The 26912-nt window shown below is 40.3% G+C and overlaps 1 protein-coding gene across 3 annotated transcripts in view; it reads right to left on the bottom strand.

Annotated features, from left to right (window-relative positions):
- RPS6KA2 (ribosomal protein S6 kinase A2) overlaps positions 1–26912 on the bottom strand; it is a 304348-nt gene that overhangs the window by 97767 nt on the left and 179669 nt on the right. For all 3 annotated transcript variants that reach the window (XM_065680424.1, XM_065680426.1, XM_065680425.1), the window contains one exon: positions 909–1025. In XM_065680424.1, coding sequence (XP_065536496.1) covers positions 909–1025 — 117 coding nt within the window. The remainder of the gene's footprint in view (positions 1–908; positions 1026–26912) is intronic.

The raw sequence follows: 26912 nt of genomic DNA, 5'->3' as shown, positions 1-26912 counted from the left end.
AGACAGTTCTTCAGGTTAGCCAGAATGATCCACCACTGAGTTAAAAGCTGGGAAATATTTTTATAAACCCCAAAAATTAATAGACTTAAAATGATAAGGACTTCAATGCCTGGTTTAAATTAGGCTCACTGTTCCACAGGTTTCAAAGTTTTATTTACACCATGGAAAGACTTTAAGACTGAACAGACTCCTCCCTCTTTCTCTCAATCTTTTCTTCCTATTCTCATTTCCAGCTGACACATTCTGCTGAAGAAGAATTGTCTCTGGGATTAAGGAAAACCTTGGATTTAAGACAAGAAAAGTTCTTTCTCAGAAATTAGCTTGTGGTTCATACAGGTAGGGCTTTTTCCCCCCCATTCTCTCACCACGACGATTGCTCTCTTCAGCACTGGGTTTTGACTCCAGGATCCTTTCAACAAAGCATATGGGCTGCTAAGTGAGAGCTAAAGAGCAGTCTGAGACTTTGAAATGTGCTTGAGATCCCATTTCCCTCAATGGGAATTAGACAGCTAACTTATTTAAGCCTCTAAATGTTCCTATTTTCATTCTCCAACTAGGCAGCAGTGGTGCATTCACATCCCTGCTGTGTACGTCAGAAAGAGGGAGGGGGGCTGTCTAAATTTTTTAGAGAGTGATGCTCACTAATGCTCATTTGTGCTCATCAGCCAATGTCCAGAGACATAAGCACCATTTGCTAAAGTGCTTTATACAAACACACACAAAAAATAAAAAAATCTATCTAAAGCACAAAAATGTTATTAAAAATAAGATAGAAGAGGTTTGGGCTTGCTTGTCTGCCTTTGCAATGTAATTCAATTTAGAAAAATGGTACTGGTGCAAATGAACTCAGAGAAAGGACATGACATTTTCAATATTGCTCTAGGTTATTAGATGGCATTAAAAATTACCTTTCCATATGAACCTTGTCCTAATACTTTCAGCAGTTCAAACTGAGAAGGATCTGCTTTTTCAAAACCTTCCTTCACATGATGACTGATGTCTATTTCCTTTACAATACCTTCTTCCTGCAAAGGAAACAACAACAAAATAAATCCCCGAATCAGAGCTGTTATCCTAAGAAAACACGCAGTTTATTAAAATCTCATCTTCTACGATGCTGCAATCATGTATGAAATTTTGAGAAAAAGAAACAAATGCTTGTCTAAATTTTCCACGTGGCTCTTACTGGCTGGGGAAGGTAACATCATGACATCCAGGCTTGCTGCTTCTGTTTATTGACCCTCAAGATACAACTAGGTATAGAATATGCAAGCTGAAACACAAAAATATGCCCATCACAGACCTTGCTAGCAGAGTGGCATGTACTCAAATCTGCACTGTAGAGGCTCCAGCACACTTGTTTTAACAGACTTTCTCATTTTTCCCCAAAGCATCACTTAAATCCATCTTCAACAGCCCCCTTAGTCTTAAGCAGCAATTCTTATGAGCCGACAAAGAAAGGCGTGGCTAGAAGCGTTTCTCCCTATTTACCTCAAATAATGGAAAGTAACTATCAGTAACCCTCTAAATAGAAAACAAATTAACGATTTATTAATAAGGATTAATAAATAAAGATGTGAAAATGGGATGGTGGAGGGAGGCAGACAGACACTTTCTTGCTTGCAGGAATTAGCTTTAAATGTTTTGGATTTTCCAGGTTCTTTTGTTAAAATATTTCCACTGTCACTAGACGCACCAGTTGAAGTATGACTTTTATCTTACAAACTGTGACATATGGCACTTGTTTTAGTTGTTTGGTTTACCTTATTTTGACTTGTTCCTCCAAAAAGAGAGTGACTAGGTCATGTAAGACCCAGAGGGACTACGCAGAGTTTGCAGCAACCCAGAAAGTCATTGAGCTGAAAAGAAACCTGGAAGAAAGGACCTGCTCTTCAAGGACACAACTGTGAGAAAAGAGAACGCTTACATGCCTTTTTATTTCTGTGGTGTTTGTACACTTACATTTGAGTTGGTTTTGGGGTTTTTTTGGTGGCTTTTTTCTATTAAAACTACTTGTTCTAACTTCTCTACAAGTAAAGCATGGATTTTGAGTACAAAACCTTTTTGTTTCATCTCCCAGATTTAAAGGAATTACTCATTTAGGAACAGCACCCAGCTGAAATTTATTTCTGCACCCAGCAGAAATAATTGGAAACTCGTAATTTTCACATGAACTTTTCCTGCTACTGTCCCTTTCCCCCAAGAAAATCTCTCAGTAAACCCAGGAAATATAACTTTTGTTTCCCATTCTTAAAAATGAAGAAAGTAAAAATAACATCCCAAACAAAAAAATGCATTCACAAAAGTGTTCGGGCAAAACACATTCATTTACTAAACAAGAATAAGTTTCATTCCCTTCTCCTCCAGAAAAATTGCTATCACTTTCTATCCACTGCAATTTATCTGATGTGCGGTTAGCATTACCCTAATTGCTCTTTATACTGTAGCTCCATCCCTCCTCATCTCTACGCTGCCTCTTTGCACTCACATGCTTTGGAACAGGGACTGTATCCTCTCAATTTGGAAAGCTTCCTGTACCTTGTGCATGCTACCAGAATCATGGAAAATAATCATCATCTCACAGCAATTCATTTTTCTGATCCCAATTCCTCTAGCTTAAGTTTTGCCTGAAAGGAAATGCTTGAAACCAGTTTTCCCAGATTTAAAGGTTTTCAAAGTACAGAACTGCCAGGATCTGTCCTCTTGTTTATCTGGTTTTAATCGCTGTGGGAGACAAAGTATCTCTTGAATATTAAAAATATTAATGTTTTAATTTTTTTTCTAGGCGAGAAAAACAATAGTAAACTGATACAGATTCTATACACACTATTTGTTGTTTCCTAAGGAAACCAAGTTCTCAAATGATGAGCTTTTATACTGAGTGACATGCATCTTTAGGTAAAGTGCCTGTAGCTATGAGAATTGCACACTGGTAAGAACATTATTTTGAGTTTAGCCCACCTTGCCACACACTATAGCTTAGATAAAGTATCTGGACTGGATACTTAGGTAAAGTATCTGTAAGCACCTTGTTCAGTGGTTATTCAACTAAGGCTAAAAATTACTGCCCATAGGCTCAGGCTCCTGGACCACCTCTATACAGAAGCTTGTATGCTTGGGAGTTTGCTCTCCTGTGAGCTCAGGAAGAGTTTGGGGACTGGCTTCTGCAGGCCAGTCTCTGTGTGTGGACAACCCCCTGACAACCGTCATATGATGAAAAAACTGCATGATATTTTCCCAACACAGTGCACCTGGCCACTGCCTCATTAATTTGCCCACCTGTGCTTTGCACAGGAGCACAGCACAGCAAGGCCCATCCGCTGCAACCACGCAAAGCAGCATGTGGATCGGAATTCTGAAATGCATTTGGGAGACAAGGCTCTGAAAAAAAAGCAGCTAACCCCAATTTTATGTACACCAGATATCTGCCTCAGATTTACTTCTCCTTTGAGCTGACACCTCGATCTCAAAAGCTGTGGATGAGATCTACCACAAACAGCAAACCTCTTTTTAATTAAGTTGGACTGTATTTCAACCAGCCACATTTGCAAGTTTAAATCATGAGTGAGCTTCAATTTGCCCATTCACATTAGTCATCAGTCACAGGCCTACAACCTTAGGCATGTTTCTCATTGTACTATTAAATTTAATAGTACCTCTTTAGGTTCATGAGATGTGCTCAGTTACAGGAATATATTGAAGGCATTAAAGTGATAATAATTCAGCTTGCTGGAAGAATGCTTAAAAAATCGTAGCATTCCCAGAAAAACAGCATAATTAATTCATAACTTGCAATAAAAACACTTTAATTACATGCATCTTTAATTAAAATTTCAGAAAAATATTATTTAAAAGGAATGGGACCAAACACAAAGCCTGGCAGTGTTTAGCAGAGAAGCACATATTTTAAAATTGAAAAACTTTGTAGTACATGACTTTTCCATCCCTAACTATTCTATGATTTTATGACTGGTTGGAGGGGCTTCTGGGGGTCATCCAGTCCAACACTCGTGCCCAAAATATCACAGATACTTGATCAGACCAGCTGGTTTTTGTCCACTATGGTTCTCAGCGTCTCAAACAATGAGGCTTGAGCCACTTCCTATGGAAGATTATTCTCTTTTGATTTGCCTAGCTCAGAAATGCCCACAGTCATGTCGAGCTGCCTGTTTCACAGGTCCCTGGAGGAAGCAGGATGTTTTTCTAGGAACATAGGATTTCCTGTGGATTTCCTGTGGTCTCCTCACTAAAAATGGGCAGCAATGAAGCACTGAAAAAAAGCATGCCAACCCTTTTTTCACTGATCATCACAAGTGGCATTACTTGTGAGCTCTCCAAGAGGCAGACAATACTTTAACTATTGTGACAAATCCACTTCCCACTGCAGAAAAAAGCCAAACTGTCAGTACTTGGGACTGAAGATGGACACAGCCCCTTAAAATAAATATACGCATTTGCAAATATGCATCTGTTTGCCTTCCATGTATTTCCATATTCTTATTACTTATTTTCCTGTATTTATTCTGGAATGACTTCTGTTTCCTTGCCTTAGTAGAAAAAGAATTTCCCCTACCATTTATGGTTTTTGAAGTCTCCATGTATTAAACTAATATGGAATGTGGCATAATTTTTCTCAGGTACTGATGATCAGAGTGAAGCCCAAACCACCGGAGCATAAGCATCATGGGCAGATCTTGCAATTATTTTTGCTCTGAGTTGCATCTTACGGACTTCTCTAACACGCATGTTTTTCACTAGTCCAGCAAGTGCAGCATCAGGAATTTGCGTAAGAACAATAAAACTGAGGCAAGAGACTCACAATACAGACAAAGCCTGCACACTGAAGAAGCTGTTTTGACGGAAAGAGTTTCATTCTGGAATAAAACATGAGCCAACTTCCAAAGTGGTTTTGATCAGTGAAGTTGGTGGAGTCAAAAACGAATGTTCCACAGTTTGGTCTTGCAACAGCTGTGCACAGCAGCCTGGGCTCTTGCTCCCTGCTGATTTGTCCCAACGCTGCATTGACTTGATGAAGCTTAATCTTTTCTAAACTTCTCTAAATATTTATGTTTGCACAAAAAACATCATCCTGTGACAAAAGTGAGATGGATGTTCTTGGCAGCCTGAAGAAAGCACATGATTGAGCATGGGGAAAGACTAGGGAAGGGAGGTTAATGAACTGGAATACATGATGAAAGAGGAATGGACAGTGCTTCTTTGTGGTAATACAAGAAAAACCTATTCGGGGCCTGATTCCATATTGCATTATTCTCTTAAAGGCATCCCTCCATGGCCCCCAAGTTGGCAGAAGTTTTGGACACACAGGTAACCCAGTATTTGAATGGAAGAGCTATTCTGATCTCCTTTCATTTGGGACACTGAAGAAGACAAGACTCTGCCCTTACTGTGTGCCTGTGGATGGCACAGACACGTCTGGTTTGGTGCTTCTAGGAAGCAGCTGTTCCCTGTAGCACTGATCTCACATCACTTCCTAGATTTCCTCATGTATCCAAGATTTTCCTTGGAGAAAGAGAGGAGCTGATGCTCAGTGGCTGCTGGAGAGCAACCACAGCTCTTCCAGCTGCAACAATACTTCTTGACTCTCTGTCACATGGCTGAGTAGGATTGGGAAGCATAGGAGTATAGACCTGGGAATGGATTACAAAAAGTCAAGCAGGCTTTCCTGGAGTGTAGCTCTTTTCAGCCATACAGCCTCTTATCTTGCCTGATTCACAGCCTCTCAGCAAAAAATTATGGAAGGAATACCTCCTAGAAAACCGAGAAGTTTAGCAATCCCTTCTGGAGTCTTGTCTGGCTCCTCCCCAACAGATTTCCAAGGAGCAGAGCTGAGGACATCCTCAAATCCAAAGACCACCTTAATCGTGCCCAATATATTTCAACCACATACAAAAACCTTCCCCACCAAGATTTCCTGAAATGGTCTGAAGCATGTGGAGAGAGGTCATTCTAGAATCAGCTACTTTTAGCAATGGACAGTTTTACGCAACCGTATCCTATGGGAAAAAATTATGGCGTTAATGTATGATGATTATTGCTTTGCAAAGTCAGTAAGACAGGATTCTCATTTTTATTCCTGGCCATCTCCCCAGTTGCACTAGACCAAGACTGCCATGCACGTATGGCTGTAAAAAGCAAGCTTAATTTTCCAATAAAATATGTGCAGTTCTGATGCGCAAGTTCTCCAGTCTTCAGATCTGCTAGGCATGTTTTAGGGCCTAAGGTCAATTAAGAAGTGAATTAAAATGTCTAAAAGGAAATAGGAAACAATGATAATTTTAAAGAGAATTTATTGTTGTTCGAGAGAATTAGTCTATAGCATATGCTCAACAGAGAGACTTTGTTACCAGTCCTACCATTGGCAAGTTACCACTCAATATAAACCCAAATCATAACTATTTAACTTCCAAGTAACACAGGCAACACAACATTCCAGAATAATACGGTCCATTAGGAAAGCACATTTCAAACTCTGGTAAGGGAAAAGTTAGGACAGGATATATCTGATAAAGATGAGGCCAGGTTTCCACCTCTGTTTCACAGGTTCTAATCTGGCTCAGCCCACAGGAGAGTAGTTTTTGTCAAGACATAATAGGCTATTCAAATGCTGCTTAGTTCAGGAAATGAACTGCTGGCCTGTGTTCAGTTCTTTGAGGACAAGTATTCACATTAAAAAAAAAATGTATAGGAGCATTTTCATTAGCCTCTTCCCAGCAGTCTCCAGCAGCTGGAGTAAACGTTGAAAAAGAAATCTTCCATTTTAAATAGTTTGTAATCCAAGTTCTGGCTTTTGTTGGGGTCTGGAAAGATGCAAACTGAGCAACAATACCACAAATGGGTCTGGTTGTTTTGTTCTCTACTGTCAAATTAATATTTGCTTTAGCAACAATGAACTGGACTTATTGAGCCCTTTTTGAGCCCGTGGAATTCACTGTGAATTTACTGGACATTGTGCTAGGTCTGTCTTTGGTGTTAATGGATGGAAAAATAATCTGAAATGATTCCAGTAATACATGATAATGGGTGACCTGCAAACCGATTCTCTTTCAGCTCAGACTCAGACGTCTTGGAGATCTTTATTTGATGACTATAGTGTCTTTACAGACTCAGTGCCTGACTAGGACAAATATACACAACACAATGACTTTGAAGATGGATGAGGTGAACCATCTTCCTATTCAAAGTGAAGCAGAGGGAGATGCCAATTCTTGATCTTTCAACTCTGGACTCAAATTATTAGCCAGGGTAACTCTAACCTTTATGCTAATTCTGGTGAAAACTGCAATAGTTTATGTGGATTGGAGAGTAGAAAGAGCTCATTAAAAACAAACCCAAAAACTCTACTGAAGCAAGGGGTTAAAAAAAGCAAGCAGAACAAAAGCAGAACCATCTGGTCACAAAAAATACAAACAGTTGGCCAGCCTTACTCATACAGCAGCACTCTACAAATATTCAAATACATTTGTGAACTCTAACAGAAACAGTCTCAAAATGAGTCACACCATTAAAGGACAAAGAACTTAGCTATATTGCTCTAAGCTACAATAAATAAGAGCAGGAACACTTTCATTAACATCTTACTTGGCACGGTTTACAGGTGTGCCTTTGGCCTTTACGTTTCAGAAGAGCTGTAAGGTCCACCACAGACTGATTGTTTCTGCTGTGGAAAAGGCAAAAGAAGAACACTTGCTGCTCATTCACTAAGGAACTAACCACAAGTAAGTCTGGATCTGGTGCCTAGCCCTCCCAGGAGTGCCTCTGCCTCCCACCACCACAGCCTGCTCACTGCGCTGCCTGACAGCTGCTGCAGTGAGCCAGCCCTCAGTGGGAAGTCCGAATGTGATGGCAACCCATTGTTCATGCACTTCCATGACAGGGTAAAGCTAGCCCCACGTCCCTGTGTCCCAGCTTTCCCTCTGTAAAATGCAGGTAAGCCCATCTTCCATTTTCATGGTGTTACTGGAGTATAAGAGCCCTGGAAAAGCTATGAACTGCACAGAGACTATGATATTAGGCTCAGATAACAAAGAAGGCAAACAAAAAGGTCTATCTGTTCAGGATACTATTCAAGAAATACAAATACTTCCCAAATATGCTCCAGTTCCCTTATTGCTGTATTCAGCTGCTTCACAGAATAGGAAAAAAAGTGCCTGATGTTTTACTACTGCATTTGAGTGTGAAATAAAACCTCCAGCTGCATTAGGAAGATAAAATGCTTAAACAGAACATATTTGCAACCATTTCCTCACCATTTCTCGATCCAAATAAAACACTGCTCACCATAGCAGTGTAAATGACACCACAGCACAGTAAGTAGAAAATGCTGTAACAAAGCCCTGGAGTATTTGCATGGCAATTTGAAAGAACAGAATCATCTTTAATATGAATAGTAAAGAAAAAGTATCAGGTTTTACCTTGAAATGTGAGGAGGAATGGACAAAAGGCTGTAATAGGAGATAATCACATTCAAAAGCGCTGGATTAGTCAGTTCAGGAAAAATACAAGTCTGTTGTTGACAAAGCACTTGTAGGGTTTGGTACTTAACCATCTTTTCTCTAAAAAGAATACTAGCCTGCTAGCACATTTTGCATCCTCCCATTAATTAAATTAAGCATCAGCTAAGGGTTCCACCAGCTTGTACTTCACAAACTGGAATACTGTTGCTATTACAGTTGCTATTATGTTAGGAAAAAACATGTTGTAATGAGGTTAGTTATCTCAGTGGCAGTTTACAGGCAGAGAATTAATAGGGAAACAGATTAATGTGAGGTCATTACAGAATCAGGCCAAATACAAATTAGTTTTAATGCCACTGTTCACAGCTTGGAGCATCAGAGAAGGCACTGAATGCGAGAGAGTGATGGAGCTGAATCAGGAATGGAGATTGTAACGGAAATTCTAGAGAAAATAGGACAAGATTTAGCAACAACATGGCCAGAGGAAGAAGATGTGGAGGGCAGAGAAAAGGTATTAAAAAGGACACTGAACTTTCAGGTCAAGGACAACTGTGGTTTGTGTCTATGCTAACAGAGAAGTAAACCGAGAAAAGACTGGGAGAAAATTGTTTTGACTCTGCAAACTATCATAATAGTACATACATAGTACATAAAGTGATAGCATAATATCACTGTAATAGTAAACAACTTCAAATGCAATTTTTTCTCTTTTATGCAGCAGCTTAATCCCATTTAAATACCTAGCCACCCACTTGGGCTGAGGAAAGAGAGTGCAAGCATGCTTGTATATACTGGAGAGATCCGATATATCAGAACTGCTTCCAAAAGAAAGGGTGAGAGCACGATGGTGACCAGGCTTTGCTGCTCAGCTAGCTAAGACCCCTGGGGGCCCAACCTTACCCAATAACTCAACTGGGCCACCAAAACACAAATGCTGTGGATCCAGGCTCTGCTTATTCATGTAGACTCTGGCTTTAATGCTTTAACTTCTGCAAGAAGTGCACAGACAAAACAAAAAACACTGTTGAACAAAGTGCCTGACAATGCCTCACCTCATGCTGGGCTCCAGTTTCATTGACAAATATTTAACAAGGGATACCGGAACTGCGTATTTATCTCTTCAGCTGTGTACTTTCATTAGGTCCATGGCTAAGACCCAGGTCATTATTTGCAGAAGTACGTATTTCAATGCCTAAGACCTGTTACCACGCACAAGTGCCTGTCTAAACAGACTTTCAGCAGCCTACTGGAAATCTGGCCCAGGAAAAGGCCCATTACATTTTGTGGCTTTGTGAACTATTATGAAGCCTCTAGTTTAGTTTGTGTCCCTCAAAGATTCACATGGTGGTTCTCCAAGGAGCAAGCTGCTGATTACCACACATCCTCTTTTCCGTGAAGGTAAATACTGCTTACAATTACAATGTTACAGAGCACAAAACAGTGGCATATATTATGTATGTACATCACACTGAAAATATGTGTATTTTAGGAATGAGAATGAACAAAATGCAGAAAATCCACTGGAATGCAAAGAAATACCTTCACCACATTGTTTGGAAGACTCCTTCATTTTGAAGAGGTCAGACTGCTGCACCAGTCTTGCCCTTTTGCAGAAATTTCCAACATATAAGGTGTTTTTGTATAATAAAAAGTGCATGTGTGATAAGCTTGTTGGTTCTCAGCTGACTGGGATCTTGATGGCTTATCATTACAACTTCACAGCTGCAATAATTAAAAGCTTTGCATGTAACACTGCAACGCCAAATTACTAAATACCACCAGACAGATTTTCTAAATTTTAATTATTATTTATAAAACAGATGTATATTTGTGGAAAAGAGCCATTAAATGAATATGCTCAAATACAGAAATGGATCAACAGCAGTTCAGCCAAAGCTGATCCACACTGTTCCGAAGTCTGGAAGTACTTCCAGAATAGGATTCATCCAAACATATGCCTTTGTCTGAGGGAGCTGTCTAAGCTTCTGTAGAGCTGACAAGAAATGGGTGCTCTTAGGTTTTGCTTTGCGCATCAGAGAAAATCAGGCTCTTAAAATAGGACTTAGTAAATGTGCCCCTTTTCTCTCTGCTGACTGTAAAGGAAGTCTGAGCTGATAAGCTGAGATACAGATTAATTCTCCCTTCCCACTTCCCTCCATGACTCCTTTATCATCGCATGGAACACATGCGCTTTTCAAAAGATGGACAGTGCATTATACTGAATGTTTCCAGGCCAGCCTTTGATCAATCTACCTTTTTCACTATGGGTTTTCTACAGTCTCCAACAGACAATGTGAGATGCTCCCATCGTTTTATCTTTCTGGCTCAAAGAGATTTATTGTGAAGCTCAATGGTTGTGTGTTGTAAGGAGCAAACCCAGAGCCCCTATCTGTTCAGGCCTGCTAGCCTTGGCAGATATGTAGGACAAGTCTCCTTCCGGCCCACTAAGGCAATCCAGTCCCAAAGGATAAACGGACTCTGCAGTCCCCTTGGCTGCAAACTGTAAATAGACAAGGTGGAGAAAGAAGACCAACCGGTATCTACTGTCCTACTGAACAGATGGATTTGTTCTTAAGTGATTATAGAACTACACCTACAAAAAGAGCATAGCACAAATATCTTCATTATCTCTGAGCCATCAACAGAAAGGTCCATAGTGCAACTCCCATAGGCTCTGCTGTAAGTGCATCCCCAATGAGCTGGAAGAATTAAAAGCTTGTGTACAGTAAACTGTGTGCGATTGTTCCTATGCTCAGAGCAGGCACAAAGCTGGTTGGGACTCCTTGGGGAGGCTAGCCTTTCATTCAGAGAAAACTGAATGGGCACAGACTGAAGGAATTCTTCCTATTTTACTTTTAATATTCAAGTATTGCTTTGGTTAGTGACCTGAACAAGACAAACAAACAGCAAAATACAATACCACACTTCACACATGCATAATGCAATTTTACAATACCAAGCCAATAAAAGAAAAAGGCTTTATGATGCTCTATATGACAGGGACTCATACCACACTAGTAGTCAAAATCACCAGCTGGCTCCACTGGGCTGCGATGCCAGTGAAATCCTTAATGCAGCTGGGAGACAAAATGATGAAGAAGAAACTGATGCAACAGTATCATCACTGAGCTCTTTTTCCACATAAAAAATCAGAAGCTCACTTGAACTCAGTACTCCTGTACAAAACACAGGACAGCAAGCAACAGTTACTGCTGTTCCTTTGCAGATAAGGTATTTACTGCGCTCCTCAGTGAATCCTAGGCAATTAAGTCTGCAGTAGGTTGTAGCCTTTATACTGAGTCTTATTTGACAACCCTAGCCACCTAGCCATATCTGCACCACTTTTTACTATATTAATGTTTTATAAATAGCATGAAGACAACTAAATGCTAAATGAAACAACTGAATCAATCAGTAACAACAGGAAGCTAAAATTATGGACAAACGAAAACTAGACAATACAATCAGAAGATGACAAATGAAAGCCAAAGAGGAAAGCTGAAACCACATGAAGTTGTGCTTCAAAGAAGGGCTTAATGAAACATGCAAGTCCAGTGCTCGTTTTTTCTCCCCATTTGCCCTATGATAAACAATGTACAATGCCAGTTTTTTCAAGAAGCCATGGGAAGCAAAGTTTCTGTAATTTAAGACAATACTGTGAGAAAAAAATTCTATAATGTAAAACACAACGAAAAGCTGATTACAAATTGACACAAGTTTTGCATTGTTTGTATTCCTAAAGTTATTTACATTTCAAACTGTTCTTTTTCATGGCCACAGTGGGACACTATAGCAGGGTCCCCAGTGTGCCAAAACAGAGTTGTAGTTTGCTTTCTTAAATGCTCAGTTTTCTCAAAAACATTATTTTTGGACTGTTTCTTTTCTGACTGATTTTCAATGTTCAAAATGCTTCTTTGCCCATAAAGACAGAATAAATTGACATCTGCTATCCTTGAACTTATAACTGAAACTTTCTGTACAGGGCAATATCAAAATCTTTAGTCCTCATAAACCCCCTTATGCTTGGGAAGATACACATGGATGTCATCAGTGAGTATGCATTAAGCTATGTTACTGGATCTATCTGAAAATTAAAGTAACATATGAATTACAGCCCTTCACGGCTGCAGTATCTAAACTTCCAGTTATAAGAAGCAGTAAGTAAAGCTGGGTGACATACACCACTGCTGTGTAAGTAGTTTTCATTTGGAGGTAAAAGTAAAGTAAAATTCACATCAGCTCTCATTTCTGTAACTACTTTTATGCCAACAACCTGTAACTATATTTTTAGGACAATGATGGTTGAGTAGGTGCACTTACAACTAAGGTTGCTGGAACTGCAGAGAGCAGAAGAGCAATCCAAGCCATTTTTCTCACAGTTAAGGGCACAGAAAATAGAGCCAGCCTTTTGTACACAGGCTGCAAGCCGACCCAACATACACCAAACACAGTAAGCATTACAGAAAATGCACATTATTTCCAATTATTAACCAGAAAAAAACATATTATATAAAGACACATGTAGACTGCATTTTATCTGGAGCAAAATCAGAAGAAAATTAATTTTTTATTAAAAATTATCTAAAGACTTGAGGAGCCCATCACATACTATCAGCCAAGTTAGCTCCTGATCACCTCTCCATCAGTAGTCACCAGTGAAAGGCATAATCCCTTGCAGTGTTTTCTTCACCAGCAAACAAGTAAATCAGGTTCCTCCCTGCCCTACCTGAAAACCTCCTGCCTTCCTTCCAATACTCCTGCCTCAAAAATTTGGGTCACAATCTGAGTCTGGGAGAGTGCCAATGGGAGCAGCAGGTCTGCATTGGGCACGAGCAGGGGCTGGATGCAGCTGCAGGTCCCCACGTGCCATGCCAACCTTATGAAGGGCATGATGGGGAGGTGAGTGGAGCAGCTGCCCTTCAGCCCCTCGGCAGATCCCCAGCACCAGAGAGGCTCAAACAGGTCTCCAGCTTCCCTGTGCTAAGGAGTTGTAACCCGCCTCTTAAATCCTGACTCTTAACCAAGCTGCAGGTGAGTGAGGCTGCAGATCACATAACACATACTACCCTTGAGAAGTGGCATTAATGAAAGAAGCCAGGACATGTTGTAATTGCTGTCAGCTCTGGGAAAGGCATAATGCAAAACACACACGGCATGTTCCAGTAGCAGAGCCTCGAAGCAATGACGGACGGGTTCAGGTTGTGAGGTGCACTAAGCAAAACTGACATAATCTCCCAGCTACACAACTATTCAACACTGCGGGGTAATCCCTTAGCTATTATAAGTGCCACAGAAATCCTGAACAAAGGCAACAGAGAGGTTTGTAATCTATGTGAACACTGCAGACAGGTACCAGGGGAGCTTTCAGACTTGGTCTCGCAACCACCTCCCAGCCCACTCTGGGACTTGGGGAAAACCAGTAATGCTGCTGGTCTAAACTGGGGCAGTTCCCTGCCTTCTAATCTGCACATGGAAACTGCAAGCCCAAAAACATGCCTGTTATAGTGTATGCCTACACTAATTGGCTGATTATACAAGACTGGAGACATGCACCAAACCTAAATGATACGTAAAGTCAGGAGCAATATACCTAATCACAGCAAGAGAGATTCAGGTTAGATATGAGGAAAATCCTTCCCTGGCATTTAAGGTTTAACAAATGCCACTGAATGTGTAACGAATGCCATTTAACACATAACAAGCTTGTATCCTGCCTTCCTTTAACTATTTTGTTTTATCGTATCTGATATTACACTCTTTCTGTGTGTTTTTTTCAAGTGCCCACACTGTGCACACATGGCTGTAAAAACAATAAATACTATTAAATGGTGGCTATTACAAGATTCATAGCAAATATTCATGATCCATCTTACAAATTTAGGGCCCGTATCTAAGAAAACCCTCACTTTAGTAATAGGCATAATTCTGATTTATTCTTTTTAGCTCCATTACCAGCACTGCAAGTAGATGTTAGAGAAGAAACTGATCTTGTAATAGTTTTTCAGGATCAGGCCCTAAAAACAGAGGATACAGATGGCGAACACAAGATGCGCACTGAGTGAAAACAACTCTTGCTTTCCACAGTGGCAGAATGCCAGTTAGTTAGTGCCTGCTGATGACAGTACAAGAAAAGGAAGAACTGTCATACGCGTGTGCCAAATTTACTCATTTTAAAAATGAATTGGGCATCACTGTTGCAGCTAACCAACAAAATAAGTGGGGCAACAAATTATGCCCCTTTTAATCAACTGGTACTGTCACCTCTGCAAACAGGGAGGGTTTCTAAATTTGTTTTTTGGTAAGTTTGAAGCAGTAAAAAAAGATGGAAACATCCTGTTAACAAATTACTGGTTCAATTCAAAGACCATCGAAGGACTTTCTATAGACTTTAGATCAGGACTGAAACGCATAAACAGCATTACTCCATGAAGGAATGTCAAAGATGAAGAGCAGATTCATCACTTGGGTTTTTACAAGTTATTAGAGAAAGGATAATAATAAATTATATATAATATATATATAATAATAAATTATTAGATCCTGATTACAGATTTCCAGCAGCATGACTACAACTATATTGATAAAGGCATAAAGGTTTGAAGAATTAGGCATTTATTTCACTGTTTGGCTGCATTAGTCGAGACAAGAACCAGGTTATGTATTATTTCACCTATTGCTTTAAAAGGGAGTAGAAGGAAAAGCCAGATTTCCACCATCATATCTAACTTCAGAATGCAAGTCTTCTCTGAAAAAAAATAAATGCCACCAACTTACTTGTATTCAGAAGGTGGCCCCTGAAACATGTACTCCTGATGTGAACATCTGCAGGGAGGAATTCCTAATGCTCCAGATACACCATCCCAGCCAGAAGAGCTCCAGCACTGTACTCATTTATATTTTAGCACTCCTCAGTGAGGAAGAGCTTGGTTCCAGAATATAATGCTACACAAAGAGTGACCATAAACAAACTGGATTAAAAATAATCCCTGGAAGTGGCCTAGATATTTAAAGAAACTTTTTCTAAAGTGATACAGGTCTGAACACATGATCAATTAAACAAACAAAAAAAAACCCTAGATACAGAAAATGGCTATGAAATCTAGGTTTTCATCCAGTTTTGAAAGCTCCTTGCACAGGATGCCAGCAGAGGTTGCAGTTCTACAAAAATCTTTCTATAATAAGATAGCTAACGTTTTCTATTATTATCTAATAATTTCCTATAATAAGAGCCTTATCAAATGCAGTAATTCAAACTAATTCAACAGGAAGCCAAATGCAAAGCTACATGGTTCACCTGGTTTATGAAAGATTCAGAACCTCTACTAATCCAGTTAAAATGACCCGCCAAACAAACTACTTGACTACAGAAGGTGAATATACAACCTTTGCTTATAAATGCATAAAGTAACTGCCTGAGGAATAGCCCAGCATTGCATTACTACTACAAATGTCCATTCCTTTTTGCTTGCTCTCTCTCTGTGAGGAGGAAATTAAATTCTCTTTAGAGTTTCAGCTGCCATTTAAAAACATTTCAACAATCCAAATACAGGATTTACTCCACTGACTGCTAATGCTAAAGGCCTCAAAACCACTTACTCTGAACAAAGATGAGCTTTGCAATTTGTAGCTGCATCTATAAAGCAATGAAAAAATGATGGTTTCCTTTGGACTGCCACAGAAAGGGCTGCTTTGTTCATTTCTTTCCTCGGGGAGCGCATTGCTATAATTTTCCATTGGAGAGTTTCTGTATTCCTGCACTGCTAAAGTGACTGCCATGCTGACCTAATTTGGGTCATCAAAAACCTAGGATTAATCACGTCTAAAACAAACAATTAATTGTTACACAAATTTACTTGGTTACCTGTGCTGTTTGGAGCATGCTAGCGCTTACAGAACGGTATGGAAATGTCAGGTACACAGCTCTCAGGTACCAAATCTGGTAATGCAGTGCTCAGATCAGCGTGCACAGGGCTGCCTGGGACAATTTCATACAGCTCCTCTTTATGTAATGCAGGCATAACCTTGACCTGGCAGGCACAGCTCCCTTGAAACACCTCCATGAGAGGTCAGTAACATTAGATTTCACACATCTTCAGCATATGCTCACTAGATGGGATAAGTAACCAATGTGTGTTGGCAGAAGGTTACCTACTCTGCACTCAAAGGACATTCTGGTTTCCAAGAGATCAAACAGTGGCACATTAGAGGAACTGTACAGGACTTCACTGCCTGTTCCCCAGTCCCATTTCTGCTGATACAAGTTTGTGCCCAACACAACCCTCTGAAGGAACCCCAAATTCTCTTTTTCCAGAGGTCCTGAGAGTCCCCAAACATGGAAAGCCAAGAGGAGCTGCAGGTAGCCAGATCTGGAAAGTCATCATTTGCACAGGTCACAGTGTGCCCCACTTCTCCCCTGACTTGCATGCTTTATTGGTCTTTCAGATCTTACTCGTCCTTGCTATTTTGTGGGTTAAGCAACATCTGCTCGGATAATCAGAAGAGATTAACAAGTCACAGAACAGTCATTACCTGCAGACATTCTGAAAATAGCCATCTTTGCAAATCCAGCCGACAGAGACATTGATTACAGTAATCCTAGAGGTAGACAGTATTTGCATAGAAAGAGTATTTTCATCTTTTAAGTAGAACCCATGGCAAAGTAAGTTTCTCTATTTCCAAAAATGTCCGCTCCAGTATTTCAGGAAATACACAGTGAAACTGGTGTTGCAATATCCTGAAATGTTGACTGTGTCATGCTTCTAGTGATTAGCCAGTTCTAGAATAAAGGACTACTTAGCATGAGGGGAAGAAAACCGAAAACATTCAGCCAGTAACAGCTTCAGCTCTCACTAACACCTCTTCACGGCTTCTGAGACTACTTGCATGTATAGTAGCAGACATGTGTTTAATAACTGGAACCAGAGGCATCCAGTCATCCTGGTTACTTGGATAATACTAAAATAAAGATGTGCTTTCCTAAAGGACTCCAGCTCAACTGTAATGTAAGAACACCTTTTAACCTCTAATAGACTTCATCTTGGTTTTTAATTTGAAGAAGCTACTTACTAGAGAGAATATTGTCGTCAACTAAGAATCTGTTGGAAATTTTATTTAACTACCTTTGACTTTGTTACAGTCCTGGGTTCAGCAGTAGCAGTTATTTTTCTCCTTGTTAGTAGCTGGTGCAGTGCTGTGCTTTGACTTTTGGCCTGGGAACAGTGCTGATAACACTGATGTTTTTAGTTACTGCTCAAATGTTTTAATCTGACCAAGGACTTTTGAGTCTCATGCTCTGCCAGGGAGGAGGGGAGGCCAGGAGGAAGCAGAGACAGGACACCTGACCCAAACTAGCCAAAGAGGTACTCCATACCACAGCACGTCATGCCCAGGATGTAACGGGGAGGTACCCGGAAGGGCTGGGACTGCAGGGCTGGATGAGGTATCGGTCGGTGCTCGGCTGGGGGGAGTGGGGCGAGTTATTGGTCGGCTGGTGTTGAGGTGTTGTATTCTCTTCCCTTGTTATTTCCTTTATCATTATTATTATTGGTGGTAGCAGTAGTGATTTGTGTTATACCTTAGCTACTGGACTGTTCTTATCTCAACCCATGGGAGTTGCATTCTTTTCGATTCTCCTTCCCGTCCCTCCAGGAGTAGAGGGAGGGAAAGAAGGGGGGGAGTGAGTGGATGAGCTGTGTGGTTTATGGCTGACTTTGTTTAAACCACAACAGTTACAAAATTCACTTGACATATATACAAAACTAGAGAAGGGGTTTTTTGGGGTTTTTTTTATTTAGCATGTTTTGAGAACAGTTTTCGAGCTGGGTTTTTGTAACAGACCCTTAAAATATACTGTAGAAACTCATTTTCCCCTCATTTTTTTAAATTCTGTTTTCATCTCAGTTTGAAGGTAAGTTTAGAAACATTAGGACATTGCTTTTCGAGAACATCCCAAGACAAAAGTTGAAAAATTAGATACAAAAAGCATAATATAGTTATAATCCAAAAATTCCGAGGTAGCATTTACAAAATTATGTCAACTTTTGAAACCTGTTATAAATGTTATGGCTTGGTGACTTACAAAAACCAACCCTAGTTAAATAAAAAATGTCTATGTGGAAAATCATGTTGGCTAGGTAGCTCTAATTTAAATTAGGTATTGCAGCAATACATGAGGAGACATGGGCAAGGCTGAGATGGAAGGCAACACACAGAGTATACGCACAAAATCTTATGTCTGCAAATGACATAATTTCATAGCACCTCTCTACATGGGGAACAGCACAGGACAGATCAACTCATTCCCAAATTAGAAAACTAAGCCTGGATGGAACCACTTGCCCTGCCAGAGACCAGACTGGGGAAACGTGAGGTCTCAATGGTGTCATCTGGATCATGTTGGTAACTGAACATATGTCCTGGCAAAAAAGGGGTTCGCTGTGCAACCCAGTACGCAGCCACCTATCAGCTGAGGAAAGCCCTACAGTCAGGGAGAGAGGTACTTTGTATGGACTTTAAAAGGGGAAATCTGAAAGACCTCAGCAAATTTCAAATTCTTGGCAAATTTTGTGACAGCAACCAGGACATGCCAATGCACCTAACTTAAAATAAATGAAAGACACTGACTACAATGTGACACACTTCCTGAAGTTACTGCACTCATAAACTCATATACAGGGGTTTCTCACAGAACTGATGTATGGTCGATAGTCACTGCAGAAAGAACAAGTGCCCTCCTTTCTCCCCAGGACTGAACATGAGATCGCAGAGCAGCTTCAGAGCCTCCTCATCCGCAGCTGAATGAGCCGGTGGAAGCTGTGGAATGACTGCTGAGGATGGCAGGACCATGCTCTGCTCCCTTGGTCAAGCAGAACATCACCTTCTGAGCTGTTTGCTCCCCCTTGGGCAGGGGCAAGCACTGAAGAAAGGCAGAAAAGCTAAGAGACCTGTAAAGGGCAAATACATACAAGGGGTGCCATCTGGCAACAATATAAGGAAAAAAAGCATTAAGTGGCTTATATAAACCACTGCCATAAAACCCCTGTATAAAGGCAGCTGAGGACACCATCTCTCCCAGCCTGAGGTGCTGCTAGATGAGCACTGTGAAAAGAACAAAAGTAAGCTTATGCAATGCCTTGCATTAGACCCAAAGTAAACAAAGTCAGGACCTGCATTTTGACAGCAACGTGAACCAAACGAAGCTTGTGCTTCTGGGTAAAACCCTTGAGCTCCTTGCTGTTGTTACGCAGAGCTGGGATGGGTGGGAGATGAGCAGCAGCTGCCTCAGTCACAGGAGCCCCACGAGGCACAGGCCATGCTGGGACACACACAGACCTCCCATCCCCTGTTCCCTCCACCTCGGTGTCAAAAAGCAGCTCCTTCATGGTCCAGCTAACAGCATAGGCTCCACACAATAAGAAACACCCAGCACAGTCAGGGAATTAAGGCCTGAACATAAGCCAGCTGAAGGTAATCAATGACTTAGATGCATTCTCAGTCAGACCATTATAGCACTATCTGCAGGGGTTAAATCTCTGCGTCTCTGATCACCACCACCTCCTGGTTCCTCAGATGAAGGTGAACCTGCACTGTCCCTGACTTTTAAGGACTACAGAAAACAAAGATGAACATGTTCATCCATTTCACACACCCAGCCAAACAATCCAGAATACTGAGGAGATGCCAAGTGGATGTGCTGTGCTTATGCTCACCACAAAATCCAGTGACCAGTTATCTTGTTGACTTTGCAACGTAGAGTTCCTCAGCCTTAGTAATGACACCACTTACTGTCTCAAGGGTTGTGTCCATGGAGAAAAGTATCAAAACAGGTCACAAATGTGGAGGTGCTTTGAAAAAAAGGCTTATTTAAAGTAATTCACAGAATTTGCCAACCCTTGAAACCCACTGAACCAAATTACTTCTAAACATACTTCTTTAATATTTTATTTTTATTATTATTATTATTATTATTATTGTTTCATTTTCCCCTTCAAGTAAGTCTGTTGCCCATGTGCAGTCTCTGTTACAGCCATGGCAGTCTGTGCTGGGGAGCTTCTGCACCAGCTTAGTTTAGCGGGTGCTGTTGCATTGGTACTATAGCACCTTCCACATCAACAACCAAACCTTCCCTCCTGATACAGTTTACCATGAAGAAGAGCTTTCAGCTCCCAAAGTGCTGTCATTCCCTCTCCCACTCAACCAAGGATAACTCCAGTTCCAGATAATTTAGCTATTATTCAAAAGAGCTGTGGGAATACTGCCATTTTTAGGAGCACCCACAATGGCTTTCACAGGTAAAACTCTATCTTCCAAAACTGACGTCAAGGCTAGCACTAAGCGCACCTATGGTACATTCCCCAGTGGAAGTCTTCCAGCTCTTGGTCACAGCCAACATGTGGATCAGATCCCTCCAAGAAAAGGGGAAAGTTAGGCAACTTTGTTATAGGAAGGAATCCAGCACAACACTGGTTTCTATGCAATAGAGCTCCTGAAGTATTAATTGAGCTTTTTGCTTTCCTGTAATATAATGTGCAGAAAATAACATACAGGCAGATAGCAAGGCATAACACATCTGAAGGATATTATTTTCTACATTTTGCTACAAGTATAGTTATGCAAAGTTCACAGTGCTGTAGGTCTTTGGTTTTATCTATTATAGTCAATCACTAGAAAACTGATCCATCTTTACTCCTAGCAAAATTAAAGATTTTGGTAACTTTTCAGTAAAGTAACAGTTAAATAACAGACAAATGCTAATTTCATACTAGCCTTCTCTACCAGGAACAGAATTCAAGAGCATTAAAATATATATATATATAAAATTAAAAAAACTTCTACTGAGTTTTAAAAGCTCTATGCAGTTACTTCAGATGATTGCTCAGAAATTCAACAAAGCCCTAAAGATTACTCATGTCTAGCAGCATCATCAAGGACAAAGTAACTTTCTTTTTCCTCTTACAGAGAAAATGGACTTTTATTATGCTGCTAATCACACCTACACATTGAGTACCCTAAGTGTTACAAAACTAAAAAGTAGGAACAAGTTCTAGTTCTCATTTTTATAAAACAATGATCTTTTCGGATCACTCCCTCAGACTTTAGAACTGAGGGCTACGATTCTCCTAATGGTATCTATTAGATTAATATCAAGTGACCTTAGCATCTTGTAAAGTATCTTTTTATTTAAAATTACAACCAATCTCAAGTATATGTTGAGTAAGAATTTCTAATTGCTACTGAAATTGCTGAAACGGAATCTGACATATAAAATCCACAGTGTTGTATGTGGGGATCATTCATATGAGTCACTATCATTTCTAACATGAAATGATGTTCACTGTTGAAGATTTCTGCTGCACATTCCAGAAATACAATAAAGAAATTAGAAGATCTATTAGACTCTCCACAGCATAAGAATAAAAATGTTAACATCTGAATTTGTAATTTTCACCACACATAAGAGGAAGGAAACTCTTATTTTTAAGCCTGTATGGTGCCCCTTAACCATTTACAATCCCTGGCATAATTTTTCAACCACAAATGTTGGCATAAAATATTTCATAGCAGGCAGTTACCCTTCCCAGAGGAAATTCCTCAAATATACCCAAAATTTGTTTTTAACATTTACTACCAGCATTCCTTACATTCTGCCATAAATGCTGGGTGACTTTCATAAATTGCCAAGAATGAAAGACATCACTTGCAAAGCACAACAGTCCTCAAGCTCTTCTGCAATTGTGGCAGCCCTCGACAGCATCACACACAGCCATAACATACATATACAGCAATATTCAAGCAAGCTACTGGTGAGAACAGTGTTAGGATACAGAGGGTGCAAATGAAAACGTTTCTTTTCCTGTTCTTGACCATCTACCCCTTCCTGGGAAAACTACTCAAACATGACTGATGTCCTTTTTTTACTGAGGTTTTCATCTTCTTATTCATTCTCTTAAGGTCAAGTATGCAAGTTTTACCCACATCCGGTCTAATGTTTTAATTTCTATGTCATGTGCATTGTGTACCGGCAAAGTCTCAAGATTTACTTTGTAGGAACTGATACAGAGGATGAATTACTGACAGGATTAACATTGCACTAGTCAAAAATAAGGAGTATATCAAACACTTTATGAAAAAAAAAAAAAACGGAAAACAAAGCTGTTCATCAGTAGGGTTACTGGCTGCTGAGCACATTGCTTTTTAATTTGCTTCGTTATCGCTTCCTTGTACTCCCCTTTCTGCCACTGTGCATGTCTGTCTGCCCTGTCTTGTTTTCCACTGTCTTGCAAGTGCCTGGCAAGATCCCTGGGCAGGGTCATCTTCCGTCCCCAGAGGAGCACCAGCGTAGAGGACCACAGCTCCTGACCAGGAATGCAGTTCGTTTCAGCAATGCATACAATAACCAATAACAATGCTGGAAAATTCCACTTCCATTGATGTAACTGGTGATTATTAGCCTTCTGTGTTTATATTCATCTTCTGTCCCTAGGCAAAATCCTGCTCAAACTCCACACTGCTGACCATCAGAGTGCAACTCAGGGGAGCGGAAACATAGAAGGCCCCTATGAGGAACCTGGGAAGTCGGAGAACTTCTTGCTTACTCCTGTCAAATATCCTGAGCAACCCACTGGGGTGTTTTACCAGGCCCCTGATCATAAGAATTTGACCTTATCACTGTGCTGAATGATTTAGCAGCTCACTGGGAGCTGATAATCTGCCTATCATGACTGATCTAAAACTAGAGAATGGTCATGCACATTTTAAAAATAGTCTGTTTATCACACCATTTATATTGATTATCTTCTGGGTACAGTCCAAGAGACATCATTCTGGAAGTCAATCTGAAAATAAATATGACCTGAATTTATCCAGAACAGGATGGATGCAGCCTTGTTACTAGGCACCTAATTTTTTGCTTTTTTCTTATATCAAATTGAACACATTAGAACAATATATAGCTGTCTATATATTAACATCACAGCCTCCTGGCAATTATGAATCATTAAACAGAATTTTAATGCACGTAATTCACATACGCACACTGATCCTTGAAAAGTTTAGTTCCCATTCCCTGCGTACTGAAACACCCTTCAAAATCCTGAAGTAGTATTGCTAACATGGTTTGGTATATGCACTGAACTAACCCCAGCCGTCTACCTGTGACCTGCCAGAAAGACAGCCAAACGCTGTCAAGCAGTAACAAACAGACTGCAGAAAGCTGAAGCATAAACAGAAGTGTGATTGAAAACACTGTGAAAGAGAAGATGCAGATCTGCAGCCCTGCTGCTAACTAAGATCTGTTGCTCAACCTCAGTGCCTGTCAGCAAACCCACTACAGCAAATTTTGCCCAAGTGAAGCTGGGACATGAAAGATGCAGTTGGCTTTGGAACCACATTTCAGATCAATCTGTGCTTGAGAAAGGCTGTCAACCTTTGATTTCCAGATAAAGGCAACTGATTGCTAATTACCGTGTAAATTAATTGCTTCTCGGGGTTGATTGCTGCCACTATTTACTGCTATAACCTGAAGAAGTCAGGTTCTTCTGCTTAATATTTGAACGTATTTACAGCTTCCAGAGGCAGAGAGAACAGGTTTCATTTTCAGCAGTCTACTCCAATGTTTCTTCGTTACTGGAAGAAACTATGAATACTATAATCAGATATTTCTTGTGCAAAGAGAATTACATTATACACTTGCTTCACTAATGCTGCTCATGAGTAAGGATGAAATGTCAGGCAGAGAAGGGTGGATACTCTCTGAAAGTGGAAGGAAATATAACTTTGCAATAACTGATTTCTGCAATAAATAATTCATAACAAATTATTATAGGACATACATTTTACGGAACATAAAACTAGCAGTAGAAAGCATTGTTACCTTATGGCAACTTAAGATCAAAAAGCTGTTCTTATGTCCCTCTTTCTCTGCCCAGAGCTCAGACTCCATGCATAACCCAGCTCTTTGAACCTCCTTAAAGGATGTCTGAAGCGTGAGGCATCATGTTGAGAAAGAGACATGGCTCTCTCTGTGCTGTTTTGACTTCCCTCTTGCCCACAGACATGGCAAAGACAGTCATCTGTTTTACACCCTGTACCCAGGCAGCAATACTATGCTGCTGGGAGAGTAGCAGGACATCTCTCTGATGCAAGAAGCCCTACTGCATCTGTGTTGGCAGGTGCAGCTCCATGATCTCTGTGTGTTGCCTTATGGCTAGGAAACACTCAACCCTTTTGAAATACCTCGTAGGTAACAACAAACCGGTTCTCCTTTGCCCAAGCTGCACTCTGACACAGCAAGCAGCAGACTCAGAATCAGAAACATCTCTTCGCAGCTTCCCGAACTGTAGCAACATTTTTGGCAAAAATGAGAGCAGCACCAGCAAAGGAGCATTATCCTCCCCTTCCACCACATGTTCTACTGCACCTCTTCTATTGCAGGAGGGGGAAAAAAGGTGATATTCTGTAGAAGAGAACAGTGCATAGATGGAAATGACCCTAATAAGGAAGAACCTTTTCATGAGAATTTCCGCTTATCTTCCACATTCACTACATACCGTGTTGTATCAAGCAAATAAACTTGCTGGAGTTTCCAGCCCACTATATTTAAAAATGTTGGTAAATTGAAAGTGGATGATGCCACTTTGTTCCCTCCTCCTCCTGTCCCCCCACACACCATGAATGTATTTTGGAAGAAAAGAATACACCCACTACTTGAGCAGAATCTAAGTATTTCACAGATTATGTATGTAAGAAGGAAATAATACATCATTGCATTAATGTACAGTGCTCCATGCCTATAGAAAACCTGAAGGAATACGAACACTTGGACAGGAGGTAACCTTCCCTTGTGAAGCAGGGTCCCAATGGCTGAGACCTGCTGTAAATAATTAATAACACCTTTTCAGGCAGTGACTTATGCCTGAATTCCTAAAGGAAATAGTCTACTTAAACTGGTTTATTAAAGCTGTATCCTAAGGCAAATCCAAACTCTGATTAATGAAGCCAACTGACCAATCTGTGATGCATTTTTCCTCTCTAGCCCTTCACGTGATACTCAGACCCATACAGCACATAATTAAATCAAGGATGGCTAAAATATCTCACTTGCTAAATTACTATGCATTTGCCTAATTAGCAATTACAATCCACTGTTGTCACAGACATTTGCTGAGTAATACCTCTGTTCCACCGTAGGCTTGAGCATAACTACGGAAAAAAATAATGTAGAAAAAAAATGCTATAGTAAGATGCTTACGCAGCACTATGGATAAATCAAAAAGAAGGTCACAACTTCAAAGGAGCTGGAGCTTTTATTTACAGTGCAGAGATTAGCAATATAATGAATGAGAATTATAACAAAATGAAGGAGAAAAATCACTCAAATCTTCTAACCATGCATCTTTTGGAAAAGCAAGGAAACAAACCCCACAAAGCCAAATGTTGTCTAAACACTGTACTGGTGCAATGTGCTTCTGATCTGTGATCCACCCCCATTCTCTCCCCACTAGCCTGGTGTTAAAAAGAAAGAAAGATTTCACACCAATTCCACACTTTGGAACAAGATTTCAAGGAGCTTTTCTTCTCCTGCAGTGTAGGGAACAAGCAATGACAGGATCAGATAAAAGCACATAATAAGATTAAGTCTCATTTAAAAAGTGCTCTTGTGCTTCAAAGACACTTAACTCTATTACAGGTAAGACTGAGAATGGTACAGACACCTACAAACAAAACACAGTCATGTGTGCAGAAGAGCCCCTACACTGAAGAAACTGCATTTCTTGCTTCTAAGCAAATGGTCACATCAAACGGCACAACATTTGTCTGAAATTCATGGATTTTATGTGATGAGGCAAGACAATATTAGATGGGGGACTTGATGTGCCTTGCACTGAAAGGGTTTCTGAATAGCTAAGTATGAAGCATCTCCACATTCAAACAGATGTTCATGTACGGTGTACGTAATCGCTTTCTTTGCAGTGAGCACCTGGTATGGCAGCAGCTCAGAGCACTCAAGTGCAACAAACTGCTTCTCTAATAACTTGTCTCCTTGTGTAGCCATGTGTTACAAATACTGGATTTCGGTCTCAAAGGCACAGTAGGGAAGGCTGCAGACCCACTGCTGCCTGTGAGCACACATGCAATGCTCATTGCCACTTCTTATCTCCAGCCTGTCTGCTGAGACAGATGCACCTGACTCTGTGGCGAACAAATCTCAGGTGTTTCACAGGCTGTGGAATGCAAAAGCTAAAGGAATGAAACGCCTGACCTTTAAAATAAGGCAGAGAAAACTGCCTGCAAAACTTTTGCAGGTAAAACAAATTCAATTCCAACAAATTTGACTTCTAAAAAGAAAGAGAAATTTAAATTCGCATTATTACAGGAATTGATGGAAATTCAAAATTAAATAATTACATTGAAATAAACCAAGTAATTATTATTGAAAGC

This window comes from Lathamus discolor, chromosome 5, assembly GCF_037157495.1.
Source record: "Lathamus discolor isolate bLatDis1 chromosome 5, bLatDis1.hap1, whole genome shotgun sequence".
Classification (NCBI taxonomy): domain Eukaryota; kingdom Metazoa; phylum Chordata; class Aves; order Psittaciformes; family Psittacidae; genus Lathamus; species Lathamus discolor.
This window is presented reverse-complemented; position numbering and strand designations above follow the sequence as displayed.